This window comes from Amblyraja radiata, chromosome 10 (assembly GCF_010909765.2).
Source record: "Amblyraja radiata isolate CabotCenter1 chromosome 10, sAmbRad1.1.pri, whole genome shotgun sequence".
Lineage (NCBI taxonomy): Eukaryota > Metazoa > Chordata > Chondrichthyes > Rajiformes > Rajidae > Amblyraja > Amblyraja radiata.
In genome coordinates this window covers 56,076,523-56,093,169 of record NC_045965.1, presented here as the reverse complement: position 1 = coordinate 56,093,169, position 16,647 = coordinate 56,076,523, and the positions used below count along the sequence as shown (strand labels likewise).

Here is a 16,647-nt window from a genome sequence, read left to right as displayed (position 1 = left end):
AAAGTTAAAGCCCAGTCAAACTCTGTAGTGTAACTATTTGACAACCTGAATCCATGTTTAATTTTAAGGTAGCACCTCAGGACCTGTACTGCCCATAACTTTGATTACCAAGTCTGGTTGGATGTATTCCTGGAGATTTCATCAGATGCTTTCTATACCCCTCCTCTACTGACCCCCACCACCTCCAGTACACTCTGTCTGGTTACACAATAGATCCCCTCCCGCCTGAAACCATTATTTCCGAGGATGAATCTCGGGGAGTTTAGACCGGATCCAAGTACGATTTTCTTCTATTCCTTTTGGAATGGTTCACTTGTCCCAATGTCGGCACACAACATCAATAGGTTTGTTCACATAACACGATGGTTTGCAACACACTTTTCTGGCTTTGAACTAAATGCTTTCTGCTGCTCAGGGATCTGGCTTTGGTCCACGAGCTCGTCTCCCTTTACGGATGATTTACTTACCCACTGACTCTCACAGTGTATGTCGCGTTTTCCGTAGTTTCCTCCCATTCTAGTGATGTGAAGAAATTGAACGATTTCCACTTGACATTTGTGACGGGTTTCAACAAAGCGCCTGGAAGTTTGAAAAGAAGACAATTTTCTAGTCGGCCACTCAACATTTTAACAACTGGTCATAGCTACAAGAGCTTAGCATTGGATTCATGTAAGACACCAACGGTTTATCGATTAACATCAACAATGTTTAGTTTAGTTTAGAGATACAGTGTGGAAACTGGCCATTCGGCCCACCGAGTCAGCACCCACCAGCGGCCCCTGCACACTAACACCATCCTACATACTAGGGACAATTTACCATTTTACCAAGTCGATTAGCCTACAACCCTCTACGTCTTTGGAGTGTGGGAGGAAACAGGAGAAAACCAATGCAGGTCACAGGGAGAACGTACAAACTCCACACAGACAGCACCCGTAGTCAGGATCGAACCTGGATCTCTGGCTCTGTAAAGTGGCAACTCTGCCGCTGCGCCACCGTGCCGCCCAAATGTTCGAGGAAGAATTTAAAAGATAATTAATATTTTGTGTCACACCCCATATGGTCTGTTTACCGACTTCTAGATTAGCAATGACAATGATGTGTTAAAAATTAAACATCCGCCCATCATGTTGGGTGTGTTTTTACTATTTTGTAATCAAAAAGCAAAAATAAAATTGATAGATGAGCAGAAAATGAAGCAAATGATCAGTAGGTCAGTCAGCATCTGTGGAGAAATTAAATCAGGCTTATGACTAACTTTGTGTCAGATCAATGATCCTTTGCCTGACAAAATGTCACCAGCCTGTAGAATTCACTTTGCTTCTCGTTCCACAGGGATGCTGTCCGATTTTAGTTTTGGCCCACTGAGTCCTAGCCGACCCGCGGTCACTGTACACTAACACTCTCCGACACACTAGGGATAATTTATCATTTTTACTGAAGCCAATTAACCTACAAACCTGTACATCTTGGAGTATGGGAGGAAACTGGAGCACCTGGGGAAAACCCACGCAGTCACAGGGAGAATGTACAAACTCCGTACAGTCAGCACCTGTAGTCAGGATTCGATCCTCAAAACACACCTACATGATTGACGTGCTTAATTTTAAGCTTATCTTTTTTATTGCTAATCTGGAAGTCAATAAACACACCTTAGGGGGTTTACCATAAAATATGATTTATTGTTTAAATCCTACCTCGAGCATTTTGGCGGCATAGTGACAGGGCGGTAGAGTTGCTGCCTTACAGCGCCAGAGACCCAGGTTCGATCCTGACCAAGGGTGCTGTATGCACGGAGTTTGTACGTTCTCCCTGTGACCTGCGTGGGATGCTCCCACTCTCTAAAGACGTACAGGTTTGTGGGTTAATTGGTTTGGTATCATTGTAAATAGTCCCTAGTGTGTGTAGGATAGTGTTAAGAGGCTGTCCCACTTGGCGACTGCCGACAACATTGATTGTCGTAACAGGTCACCGAAAAAATCGCGGCGTGATGCGTTGTGATGATATATTGACGCGTGGTGTTCCCTCAAGTGTCGCAACATTTATTTTGTTGCCGCTGGATTTTGAAATGCCCCTCAGGATGTCCGCCTGCTTGTATCTTGCTGAAAACGTGTCAAATTGTACCCTGAAATGAGCTTCCAACCCCATGTACTGAGTCTTGCTCAACAATCCCATGGCTTGATTTGGAAAACGTCTCTGCCCAAGACTGCCAAAAATTGCAGGGAATTGTAAACATAGCCCGAACCATCACATAGACCACTGGTCCCATCCATACTTTCACTGCTTTGGGAAAGCAGCCAACACAATCAAAGACTTGTTCCACCCCTGGTCGTTCCTTCTACTCCCTGCTCCTATTCGGCAGAGAGTACAGAAGCTTGAAAGCGCACACCACCAGACTCAGGAAACAGCTTCTTGCCCACTGGTATCATGCTTCTGAATGGCCCTTACATAAGCTACGGTACTGTCCGATTCACCTCTACCCTATTGCAGATATTGAACTTTGTGGAACTGATGCGCAACAATGCTGAGAACCATATTCTGCACTCTGTATCTTCCCCTTTGCGCTACCTATTGTACTCGAGTTTGACTGATTGTATTCATGCATGGTACATATGATCTATTTGGACAGCATGCAAAGTAAAGCTTACCATTGTGCTTTCCCGGATGTCTGTGCCGAACCTGATGCCACGTTACACTAATCTCCTCATGCTGCACGTGAACCATATCCTGCCATTCCCTGCAAAACCCTGGTCCTATCTAAAATCCTCAACACCACTATCATATCTACCTTTGACAAAGCCTTCTGGGGCACATACCACTGTGCATTGAAAAAAAAAACTTTTCTTTCATATTTTCCCTCTCACCTTAGAGTCTTGGACATTTCCACCCTGGGGAAAAGTTTCCAACTCTGTCCATACCTCTCATAATCTTATAAACTTCTATCATGTCTCCCCTCAGCTTTCGATGCTCCAGAGAAAACAATCCAGGTTTGTCCAGCCTCTCCTTACAGCGAATACCCTCTGATCCAGGCAGCATCCATGGGATGGCATCAGCTGATGGTCCCTCCAAGTCACACACTTCTAACTTATTTTCAGCTCAGCAAGTAGGGAACGCAACGCAGGCTATTCCCTGGACACTGGTGAACAGGTAATTGTTGCAAAGTGTAGACAGACACAAAATCCAGGTGTATCTCAGCGGATCAGGCTGCATCTCTGGAGAAAAGGAATAGGTGACATTTACGGTCGAGACCCGGGTCTGATGAAGGGTCTCGACTAGAAGGGTCACCTATTCCTTTTCTCCAGAGATGCTGCCTGACCCGCTGAGTTACTCCAGCATTTTGTGTCAATCTACACCAGCATCTGCAGTTTCTTCTTACGCATGTTGCAAAGTTTATCTGGCGGCTATGAATTAATTTTTCATACAATAGGCCTGGGCCTCGCCGACAATGAACCAAATTATAAGCAAGCGATGCAGACGAAAAATGCTGTTCCTTCATCGTCTTAGTCCCTCTGTGACTGCGTACTGGAGGCACCATCACAGTAGCGGTTCACCACCGCCTTCTCCAGGGAACCACAATTAATTGCTGGCCAATTATGCCCACACCTAGATGAAAGTGATATAATTATAGATGAAGTATTACTGTTCTATGATGTAGCTGATGCATCTGTCAGAGTCTATAAATTAAGTTGCACTTCCAGCTAAAGGGTGCACAAACACTGGCTGAATTTGATGGGAATATGACCAGCCAATATAATCAAAGACTTAAGATAGACACAAAGTGCTGGAGTAACTCAGCGGGACAGGCAGCATCTCTGGGCAGAAGGAATAGGTGACGTTTTGGGTTGAGACCCTTCTTCAGCTCAAACTCTTGTCCCATATTCCTTCTTTCTGCTTCCATTGGGCAGATTCGGAATATACAGAAGCTTGAAAGTGCATACAACCAAACACTTTACTTTAGACTTTAAAGACATGGCGCAGAAACAGACCCTTCGGCCCACCGAGTCCGTGCCAGCCAGCGATCACCTCGTAAACACTATCACACTAGGGACAATTTACAATTTTACCAAAGCCAATTAGCCTACAGACCTGTATGGTCTTTGGAGTGTGGAACGGAACTGGGGAACCCGGAGAACACCTGTAGTCAGGATCGAACCCTGGTCTCTGGCGCTGTAAGGCAGTAACTCTACCGCTGCGCCACCCCTATACTCAGGAACACCTTCTTCCCGTCTGTTGTCAGGTTGTGAAGATCATTCCCTGCGATAGGGTACTGTCCAATTCACCTCTACCCCATTGCGGATATTGGAATTTGTCTATGAAACTGGTGCGCTACAATACTGAGAACTATATTCTGCACTCTGTATCTTTCCTCTGCTCTATCTAATGAACTGGATAAAGAGTTTGACTTGATTGTATTTATGTGTACTATTACATGATGTAATTGGATAGCACGCAAAACAAAGCTTTTCACTGTACCTCGGTACACGTGACAAGAACCAACCCAAACCTGAACTCCTGTAGACCTTCCCCATGGAAGGCTGGGTCTTTCTTGTAAACCCTCCTCACCAGTCCGATTAGGGAATCGCAAAGAGAAATCAAAAATTCGATCAGGCAACCAGTTTTAAAAAAAGTTTGCAAACGAGTGAATAAGAAATTCGTTTTGTTTCATAGATACATAGACAATAGGTGCAGGAGTAGGCCATTCGGCCCTTCGAGCCAGCACCGCCATTCATAGAAACATAGAAAATAGGTGCAGGAATAGGCCATTCGGCCCTTCGAGCCTGCACCGCCATTCAATATGATCATGGCTGATCATCCAACTCAGTATCCTGTACCTGCCTTCTCTCCATACCCACTGATCCCTTTAGCCACAAGGGCCACATCTAACTCCCTCTTAAATATAGCCAATGAACTGGCCTCAACTACCTTCTGTGGCAGAGAATTCCTGAGATTCACCACTCTCTGTATGAAAAATGTTTTTCTCATCTCGGTCCTAAAAGATTTCCCCCCTATCCTTAAACTGTGACCCCTTGTTCTGGACTTCCCCAACATCGGGAACAATCTTCCTGCATCTAGCCTGTCCAACCCCTTAAGAATTTTGTAAAAATGCAATGTGATCATGGCTGATCATCCACAATCAGGACCCCGTTTCGCGTCTCAAATCACTGCTTTCGTTCTCTTTTGGTTTAAATCAACGAAATTCAAAATGGATCGCTGCAAAATGAAGCGATCATAGTTACATTTGCTTTTTTTTTCTTCCTGGTTTACCTTACATTGGCGATTAAACGAGATTACGACAAAGAGCATCGAATTAACTATCCGCGCTGTTCGGTCACATTACCTGAAGATAGCCTGCAGTGAAGGCAAATGAGAACACATCCCAATGTTATAGCAGCCGATCCCATGCTGAGCGTAAGGAACTGAGAGGCCACTTCTGGAAACAAGGCAGGTCAGACGGCAGCGATTCCTTCTCTCTGTGTCTAGGTGACTTTGTTTCTGTTCCGCCCCAGGTGGTTTGATCTCGGTGAAATTACAATCGGTGCTTGCTTCAACAAGTGTTCCCTCGCCTGTTCCTCGCCGATACTAACCCTCCCATTGCAAGGCAGCCCCGGGTTATAAAAGGCAGTGGCCAGCAATGCAGTGGGCAGCCCTCTCTCTCCCCGGGGTAACCAATGGAAGGAAAGATCCGCCACTCCTCGCCCCTCCTCTGTCACACATTCTTGGAAACGACAACTATTACCTCGGCCGGTGTTGCAGTGCCTGCTCTGAGCGCCGCCCCCCTTACACCTGGACTTGGACGCTACAGGCAGCTCCGCAAGGCGTGCCCGCTGTGTGATTCATTTCCTGGTGTCTCGGTGCTGCCAGCGGTTTGGGGAAGGGGACAGCAACGACCGAGGCAGCTTCCTTCCTTGCAATTTCTTTACCAACCCGCTAAGATTGAAACACAGTGCCGCCTGCGTTGGAGCTGCAACCGCCGAGGTGCCTTTGACGGCCCCACAATCTTTCACAGTTGCTCACGTTAGGAACATGCTGAACAAAACAGCACCTCATATTTCGCTTGGGCAGCCCACACCCCAGCGGTATGAGAATTGAAGACAGACACAAAATGCTGGAGTAACTCAGCGGGACAGGCAGCATCTCAGCAAAAAAGGAATGGGTGACGTTTCTGGTCGACTACTCCAATTTTAAGTATTTAAGAATGAACCGCGGATGCTGGAAAATGGGTCTGAAGAAGGGTTTCGGCCAGAAACGTTGCCTGTTTCCTTTGCTCCATAGATGCTGCAGCACCCGCTGAGTTTCTCCAGCATTTTTGTCTACCTCCAATTTTAAGTAACCATGTCTCTCCATCCCCTCCCCCTTCCCAATTCTCAGACCAGCCTGACTGTCCCCCTGATTAAATGTTATCTGCCTATGTGTTCATCTTCTCCCAGCTAACAATGATCTAATCTACATTTTCCTTGAGCCACATCCCCTTTGATGTCTTGTTTTCACACCTTACACTTCCCTATCTCTATGTCTCCCTCTCCCCTGACTCTCAGTCTGAAGAAGCGTCTCGACCCGAAACATCACCTATTCCCTTTCCCCAGAGATGCTGCCTGACCTGCTGAGTTACTCCAGCATTTTGTGTCAATTGGCAGAATCTGAGACAGTTATTATCTAAGTCCCAGCGCCAGCTTCCAATCAATCCTTGTGCAAGATATTCTCGCGCTATACTTTTGGTTCGTATACTGACAGAAATATCACATTCATCTCCCGGTGGAAATAATTCCTTGCCGCTTCTCTTACAAAAAAAATCGTAAATTTCAACATTCTTTAGCCAGAGGTTAGTGAATCTGTGGATCTATTGCCACAGACAGCTGAGGAGGGCAAGTCATTGGGTATTTTTAAAGCAGAGATTGATAGATTGTAGGTAGACAAAAATGCTGGAGAAACTCAGCGGGTGCAGCAGCATCTATGGAGCGAAGGAAATAGGCAACGTTTCGGGTTGAAACCTTTCTTCGGGCTGAACTAAAGGTTGAGTGATAGGTTGTGATTGGGAAAGGTGTCAAAGGCTCCGGGGAGAAGGCAGGAGAATGGAGTTGAGAGGGAAAAATAGATCGTCTGAGATTTAAGATTTAAGAGAGTTTATTGTCATGTGTCCCTGATAGGACAATGAAATTCTTGCTTTGCTTCAGCACAACAGAACATAGTAGGCATTGACTACAAAACAGATCAGTGTGTCCATATATCGATTACAGTGTGACCATGGTCGATTGGCAGGGCAGACTCAATTAGTCAAATGGCCTACACTCCTTCTCTCCAGAGATTCTGCCTTACCCGCTGAGTTACTCCAGCATTTTGTGTCTACCTTCTATGTAAACCAGCATCTGCAGTTCTTTCCTAGACAGCCAAATGGCCTAATTCTGCTAAACAATTAAGGTTTATTGCAGATTAAAAAATCATTATAAAATATAGATTTTATAATGATTTGTTTAGTTTAGTTTATTATTGTCACCTGTACCAGGGTACAGGGAAAAGTTATTTTGCTGTGTGCTATCCAGTCAGTGAAAAGATTATACTGTACATGATTACAATCAAGCCCTCCACAGATTCAAGATTTTTTTTGAAAGTTGAATTATTGTAATGAATGAATGAATACGTTTATTGTCATTGCACAACACTGTGCAACGAAATTCCATTACATCTCCTCCGATTAAAAAAATACAAACACGACAACCATTAACACATATGTACACTTATTAGTAAATAATAAATAGGTATTTTAAAAGAATTTAAAAGAATTTGGCGACATTTCTTGGAATTACATTTTGCTTCCCCAGATCTACTTCTGGAACCAGCGTACAAAGAGTCGCCGAGCTTTGTTACTATATTGATCTCTGTTTGTAAGAAAACATGTTAAGAACCCTGTTTCTGCACCCCCACCCTCATCATATCCCCCCCCCACCCCTACCTCTAGCTGTTATCAGGCAACGGAACCATCCTACAACAACCAGAGAGCAATCCTGAACATCTAGTTACCTCATTAGAGACCCTCAGACTATCTTTGAGTGGACTTCACTGGCTTTTTGTTGCACTATATGTGATTCACGTTATTCCCTTCATCATGTATCTGTACATTGTGAATGGTTCAATTGTATTTCATGTATTGTCTTTCCGCTGACTGTGACACTAAATAAACTAAACTGAACTCTCAGCCCACTCTCTCTGTCTCTCTTCCCCACTCGCACCCCCTACACACGAGCATGGAACAGTATGGCCAAAGCCGGGCCATTATTCCACCTACACTCCAAGCAAGGGTGCATGCACCCGTGATCACTCTTGCTACGCTGTTTGTTTTCATTATATCAAGACATAATGTCTATGTTCAGCTTCTTCCCTGCAATCATCAGGCTATTAAACAGTACAACCTCCAAATATGCTCCCAACTACATAGACGGGGTCATTTTTTTGTGTATTTTTTCCCGATTACTGTTATATATATATATATATATAACAATATATAGTAAAACAATATATACATATATAAATATATACACATGTACATCTTGTGTGTACATATACATATATATATATATATATATATATATAGACAATTTTGTTGCTTATTATAGTGTTTACAGAGTACTATGTTTACATATCTGTTTAGTTTAGTTTAGAGATACAGCGCGGAAACAGGCCCACCGCACATTAACACGATCCTACACCCACTAGGGACATTTTTTTTACATTTACCAAGCCAATTAACCTACAAACCTACAAACCTCCACGTGTGGGAGGAAACCGAAGATCTCGGAGGTCACGGGGAGAAGGTACAAACTTCGTACAGACAGCACCCGTAGTCAGGATCGAACCCGGTTCGCTGTAAGGTAGCAACTCTACCGCTGCGCGCACTGTGACCGCCTGTTGTGTTGCTGCAAGTAAGAATTTCTTTGTTCGTTTCAGGACATATAACAATAAAACACTCTTGACTTGATAACTCAAAGATGTATTTTGGTTTATTATAGCTATGCATATCCCTCTCACTTTTAAGTATTTAATTTGCATCCTTTGAACCTCTAGTTGTGGTCCATTTTCAAGTGCAATGGGTGGGACAAAGGGAAAGAAACAGAGTGCAGAATATATTTCCCAGCATCAGTCCCAGCATGGAGTGGAGATACACACACAGGTGGGTTTTTACTGTCACAGAATGAACATGTTTCTCTTACACACGGCGCCTCCGACCTCCACTTAAGCTAATATTAGATGTGCAGGTGATAATGGGCAGGCAGGGAGGCGCCCTTTCCCTTGCTTGGTTTACATTGATGGACTTCGACGTGTAATTGCAGGGTTTATTCACAGTAAGGCGACTGTCACGGCTAACAAGGAGACCATAATCATAATATGGCAGCATTAATGTGACAAGCAATACTGATTAATACATTGTATTAATGTGGCGGAAAATTACTCGAGGCTCAATTGTTTTATTCACTAGGTTGTCATTTTTTTAAGTGTAGGAATGAACTGCAGGTGCTGGTTTAAACGGAATATAGACGCAAAAAGCTGGAGTAACAGCGGGTCTGAAGAAGGGTCTCGACCCGAAATACCAGGGATGCTGTCTGAGCCGCTGAGTTACGCCAGCTTTTTTGAGTAATTTTATTGGTGTTTTGCTCACGATTTTTTGCTCAGGGTTTTCTGTAATAATGTTTTTTTTAACTGAAGTGTTTCAAAGAATGACGGACGGGAAAGGTTCCCTGCATAGCGTGCCACCACCACAGAGGGGACGTCAGGGTCAAAGATATACAATGATCCCAACATCTCATATTTTAAATTCTGGACAAATTATTGGAATGGATTCAGAATTTAAAATATGAAATGTTGGGATCATTGTAAATATCCACCAGGGCAATACAGGTGCGCATGGAAAAGATTTTCTCGGCCTTACGTTTTGGGCAAAAACTGCAAAACGTGTTTTAATCGGGTCAGATCCTCTGGGGGGGGGGAAAGTAATGGTCTGAAGAAGGGTCTCGACCCGAAACGTCACCTTTTCCTTTTCTCCCAGAGATGCTGCCTGACCCGCTGAGTTACTCCAGCATTTTTATTTCTCTATCTGCGGGGTAAACCAGCATCTGCAGTTCCTTCCGACATAAAACATGTTTTAAAATAACTTGCAATCTTGATTGCATACGAAACAGAAATCGTTTTACAAATGCATTTGCAATACCATTAAACAATAACCGCGTGAGTTTTCCCCACAGTGAGTCAGCATTCTGTAGTAGCATTCTAATTCTGTCACAATGCTTGGTCACTCAGGCTGATCGTGTCTGCAAATGCGATTATAAGAAATGTGGAGAGAACAGGCGAATGTTTTCTGAACGCGCCGGGTAACCAAAGATCCTACCGCTAGAGGATCTTTGCCTGTAATCCACCTCACTGACTGCACCACAATAGTTTGTAGCAACCGAGGGCGTCTGTGTAACCAAGGGCATGTTTCCAATCATCTCCTCTGTCGTCTCCACAGGAACCCTCAACTATCCAAAAATAACTAGTTCAGTTATTGCATGAGTTTACATTAAACATCATTAGTCTGAAAGGAACAGACAATAAACGATGGAACCACAGGAGACGGCAGGTGCTGGAATCGTGAGCAAAACACAAAGTGCTGGACGATCTCAACCAGACCAGACCAATGTGGCGGGGATGGACAGACTGAAGAAGGGTCACGACCTGAAACATTGGCCGTCCATTCCCTCCATAGATGTTGCCAGCCCCGCTGAGTTCCTCCAGCACTTTGTGTTTTGCACAAAAAGGAAAAAAGTTGTGCAAAAAAAATAAATGCTGATGGTTCTGTTCGCCAAGATCTGATAAGAAATGAACGGAATCGAAGATACTTGAGGGGGGGGGGGGGGGGGGGTGCAGGATTTGCGCGTGGTTTTACTATGAGTCAGATACAATGACTTATTATGTAACATTACACTTCAACCGGCAACACTTACCAAGATCCCTCTCAGTGATGGTATCAAATAAATGTCACGAGAAGGCATGGTTCAGCGCTAGAGACGCGGGTTCGATTCTGACCTCGGGTGAGGTGTGTGTGTGTGGTCATCCGCCACTCTGGAGTTGACCGCGTGGGTTTCCTCCGGGTCCTCCAGTTTCCTCTCACATCCCAAATGACATGAGGGTTTGTAAGTTAATTGGCCTCAGTAAAGATTGCCCCTAGTGGATGAGAAAGTGGGATACCATAGAACTAGTGTGAATGGGTGATCGATGGGCGGCATGGATTCTGTGGGCTTGTTTCCATGCTGTATCTGTAAACAAAGTGCAGGGATTCTCTCTGCTCAAGAGGGTGACATCTTACTGGTAGAAAGGGGAAGTTGTATTCAGTTTCAGTATTCAGTATTTATTTAATATAATTTTCACTGAGTACTCGCATACACAGAGGAAACGAAAAAACGTTGCTCGATCAGTTTCCATTCAGTGTAGTTAGTTAAAAAAGGATAAATACATAGAGCTTTAAAAACAAATTAAAATTACCATGTCTAAAAACAGAAACTAGGCCTAAAATTTACAATAGAATAAAAACAGACATTCCGACTGACAGTTGCTTTACTTTGACAGGTGCCTAGCTGTCAAAGTATGGACGAGGTTGATTGTGTTGGTGAATGATATTTGGGGAGGGGACAAAGTCCGTTAATCAGTCTTATTGCCTGTGGGAAGAAGCTGTGGAGCATCCTGCTGGTTTTGCAGCTGATGCTCCTGTACCTCTTCCCAGATGGCAGAATGGAGAAGATGTGGTGTGATGGGTGGTAGGGGTCCTTGATGATGGAGATGGCTCTACTGATGCTCCGCTTCTTGTATATCTCCAACAGGAAAGGGAGTGGGGCACCAATGATCCTGCTGGCTGTCTTCACTATCCTGTTGAGTTGATATTGTTCGTAAGCCTTGCAGCTCCCGAACCAGGAAGTGATGCCGTAGGTCAGTATGCTTTCGATGGTGCCCCTGTAGAAGGTCCTTAGATGAGCAGTAGGGAGACCTGCTTTCCTTAGTCTCCGGAGAGGGTGGAGCCGCTGCTGAGCTCTTTTGATCACTGCTGTGGTGTTGGTCGTAGAGGTCAGGTCATCCGCCAGGTGGAGTCCTAGGAACTTCACACTGCTGACCCTCTCCACAGCAGCTCCATCAATATGCAGCGGAGTGTGATGTTGTTATCCAGCCCTCCTGAAGTCGATCACCATCTCCTTTAGTTGTAGACACAAGGAACTGCAGAAGCTGGTTTACAAAAAGAAACACAAAGTGCTGAAGTAACTCAGCGGGTCAGGTCATAAGATCATAAGTATTAGGACCATAACCCCTGACACCCGCACTAATCAAGAATACTGTATCTGCCTTAAAAATATCCATTGACTTGGCCTCCACAGCCTTCGGTGGCAAATAATTCCACAGATTCACCACCCTCTGATTAAAGGCATTCCTTCTCACTTCCTTGCTAACGGAACATCCTTTAATTCCGAGACTGTGAACTCTCCTAGACTCTCCCACTAGTGGAAACATCCTCTTCTCATCCACTCTATCCAAGCCTTTCACTGTTTGGTACGTTTCAATGAGGTCCTCCCTCATTCTTCTAAACTCCAGCGAGTACAGGCCCAGTGCCATCAAAAGCTCACCATATTTTAACCCATTCATTCCTGGGATCATTCTAGTAAACCACCTCTGGACCCTCTCCAGAGCCAACACATCCTTCCTCAGATATGGTGCCCAAAACTGCCCACAATACTCCAAATGCGACCTGACCAACCCCCTTATAGAGCTCAGCATTACATCCCGGTTTTTGTACTCTAGCCGTCTTGAAATGAATGCTAACATTACATTTGCCTTCTTTACTACCGATCAGCCAACAGCTCTGGAGGGCATGGATGGGTGAGATTTGGGTCCGCACCCTTCTTCAAAACGAGATTGATGGAGAAGGCAGGAGAAGCAATTTCAGAGACTTTGGTTGCTGGAGGCACAGCTGACCATGGTTTGAGATGCAGCATGGAGACAAGTCCTTCGGCTCAGCGGGTCCATGCCAACCATCGATCACCCATTCACATTAATTCTTTGTTATTCCAATTTCTCATCCACTTCTTTTTATCCCACTTGTTTTTTGGGATATGGGATTGGATTCAAAGGTATCAAAAAGTAAAATTCAGATTAATAGTGACAGATTTTCTAATACTGTAATCAACACTGTAGCAATAGACAATAGACAATAGGTGCAGGAGGAGGCCATTCGGCCCTTCGAGCCAGCACCGCCATTCAATGTGATCATGGCTGATCATCCCCAATCAGTACCCCGTTCCTGCCTAAACCCCATATCCCCTGACTCCACTATTTTTAAGAGCCCTATCTAGCTCTCTCTTGAAAGCATCCAGAGAACCTGCCTCCACCGCCCTCTGAGGCAGAGAATTCCACAGACAATAGATTTCCAAGTCTCAGACTGGAGACAAAAGGTTACTTCATAACTCATTCTATACTGCATGAGGAATCTGAATATTTTGCTAACGGAGAAGGCAGGGTAGATGAAACAATTTCCTCATCCATGCTGCAGTTTCTCCAGCATTTTTGTCTACCTTCGATTTTTCCAGCATCTGCAGTTCTTTCTTAAACAACTCCTCATCCAGAAAGTTTAGTTTACTTTTGTTTATTGTCAGTGAAAAGCTTTTGTTTAATCTGTGGTTCGGCCATAATGCATGTTTCCATGGAATGAATTGGATAGTTGCGAATTAAGGAACACCATTTGCATTGTGCACCTGCAGTATATGGTCAGAGCACGATTTTGATTGGAAGCTAGAGAACCATTTAGAAGATACTTTGGAGATTGACAAGCAGAATAATAAATGTATTGGATTTACAGTAAACAGTATAAGGGCGATGAAGAAGGGTCTCGACCCGAAACGTCAACCATTCCTTCTCTCCAGAGATGCTGCCTGTCCCGCTGAGTTACTCCAGCATTTTGTGTCTATACGGGGTAAATATACCTGTTTCCATGTAACCTCCCGGCAGTAATCAGACACCATTGTCTCTTCAGTACACAGCTATCACTTTCACCACAGGTGGCCATTGAAAATGACATGCGGTTAATTCTGAAGAAGGATCTCAACCCGAAACGTCACCCATTCCTTCTCTCCAGAGATGCTGCCTCTCCCGCTGAGTTATTCCAACTTTCTGTGACTATCTTTAATTCTATTGACACTTGTGCAATGACACCATATTAAACAATATATTATAGTATTTTTAGCAGTAACAAAAATTAAGTTATTGCGATTGAAAATACCTTTTTCTTTTGAAAATTCTGCAGGAAGAATAACTTTGTTATTGCGAGTCTCAACCTCCCTAGACTCCAACCCCCTTATCCCCTTTGATGCAATTGTCTTTTTTAATGTGGTTTTCTGTAACATAGGATCACAACCATTCTCTTTCTTAGGATCACAACCATCTCATCAGTAATAAAAACAGAAAATGCTACCAACACTTTGAGGACCAAGCAGTCTCTGCAGAAGGAGAAATGGTTCACATTTCCGAACAACAGGTCAATGTTTTTCTCTCTACAGATTTAGGGCAGCACGGTGGCGCAGCTGTAGAATTGCCGCCTTACAGCGCCAGGGACCCGGGTTTGATTCTGACCGGGTGCTGTCTGTACAGAGTTTGAAATTTCTCCCTGTGACCGCGTGGGTTTTCTCCAGGTGCACCGGTTTCCTCCCACATTCCAAAGACGTGCAGGTTTGTAGGTTAATTGGCATCAGTAAATCATCCCTAATGGGTACAAGATAGAACTAGTGTACAGGTGATTGTTGGTCGGCACGGATTCGTTGGGCCAAAGGGCCTGTTTCCACTCTGTATCTCTAAAACTAAAAATGCTGTTTGAGCTGCTCAGTGATTCCAGCATCTTTCACCTTTCTTTCATGCCTCAACGTTCAGTTGGGGCTGTTACATTTGAGCTCAGAGCCACCTGTACAAAGTCGATAAGAAGCTGCAGCATTTAATATTTGTTGTTATTGTCACATTTTCCTCATTTACAATCAACATCCCACCATTGACAAAAACACAAGTCAGAACCTTTTTCCCAGATCCGTAAATGGCCAGAACCTTTTACCAAGGATGGGAATATGAAATACTAGAGGGCATCGCTGTTAGGTGAGAGGGGCAAGTGTTTTATACAGAGGGGGTGAGTGTCTGGGATGTGCTGCCAGGGGTGGCAGTGGTGGCAGATCCAATCGTGGCATTTAAGAGACTTTTGGATAGGCACGGGGTGGGAGATTGCAACCTTCACGTGGCCTGCCCTGTTTCGACTAATGCAATCAACTCGACGTGCACAAACGGAAGATCAAATAGAACAAGTTGTCCAACAACTTTAGGCTGTGCACGCCACACGAAAGAAGAAGAAGAACATAGGCACGTGGATATACAGGGAATGGAGGGATATGGATTACGTGCAGGCAGATAAGAGTTGGTCTTGGCGTCATGCTCGGCATAGACATTGTGGGCCGAAGGGCCCGTTCCTGTGCTGCACTCTTCTCTCTTCTATGCTCTTCGGCATGTCCTGAAAGGGGTTGGAAGAGGTGATGTGTGAACGCGAGGCTTTCTCTTTTAATGCCACTCTGACAAACATTCATTTCCATGGAAATACTGACATATTTAGGTTGTCTCACACTCTCCTCTTACCATCTGAGTAATCTGATACAGATGTTTACTTCAACCATTTCAAGCAATAACGCGTAACGTAGGGATTCAATGACATCCATCTCCCACACAAAGCACTCATTATGCAATTGAATTTGAAACTAATTCATTACACATAATAAGTCTAAATTTATACCGTCCTTCACAATTCAGAGCTATTTAAAAAAGGCTGTGGGGGTGTTAGCAAATGTCCTTTTAAGGAGCAAACATGTTGTAGGAGACCTGAGTGGTAGGTTTCTCGCTGAATGAATGAAAGGCCTGATTTCCTGTCAGCTGCCCGATCACACCAACAGCTGCCAAATCTGAACCAGATGTTATCCTAATTTCTCAACCACTCCCCACAAACTAGGAGAAGCTTGTCGAGCCCAATTAACCCAACAGCCCTTGCTATTGAGGGAATGCAGCGTAGGTTCACCAGGTTAATTCCCGGGTTGGCGGGACTGACATATGAAGAAAGAATGGATCAACTGAGCTTATATTCACTTTAATTTAGAATGAGAGGATCTTATCTACCTATCAATACCTATATACTATTACTAAAACTCTCTTCTTGACCACTTCCGGTTTGCTTTTTTTTAAATTTGCGCAAAAATGGTACCTTTTATCGCTAGGATTATGAGGAGTTACGTTGGTGATTACGTGCCCACCACACCCAACCCTCTCTCTCATAAAAAGGTCACTTCTTGGTAGTTTTCATGTTGCTCATCTTACCATGTTACTTCAATCTGCTGTTACCTGTGATTGCATACCGCTGCTTTGAAGATTGACGAGCATGCGAACTGGCGGCCTTCTTCACGTAACCACCAATAAATCACTCCTCATAAAATAAAGATCAAACTTCAAACTGGTAAGTTCTCGTTTAATCTCACTATTAATTTTCTAACTTTGCAGTGCCAATGTGAATCTTCAGCCCTACTTTGTACTCTGATACCTACAGAGTATGCAACTTGACCAATG

The 16,647-nt window shown here is 44.2% G+C and overlaps 1 protein-coding gene across 1 annotated transcript in view; it reads right to left on the bottom strand.

Moving 5' to 3' along the window:
* Positions 1 to 5,674, bottom strand: part of f3 (coagulation factor III, tissue factor) — a 36,184-nt gene extending 30,510 nt beyond the window's left edge. The window contains exons 1-2 of the mRNA XM_033028914.1: positions 5,339 to 5,674; positions 468 to 579 (exon numbers count right to left, since the gene is read on the bottom strand). Of these exons, the coding sequence (XP_032884805.1) occupies positions 468 to 579; positions 5,339 to 5,402 (176 nt within the window). The 5' untranslated portion in view covers positions 5,403 to 5,674. The remainder of the gene's footprint in view (positions 1 to 467; positions 580 to 5,338) is intronic.
* Between the last annotated feature and the right edge of the window lie 10,973 nt (positions 5,675 to 16,647).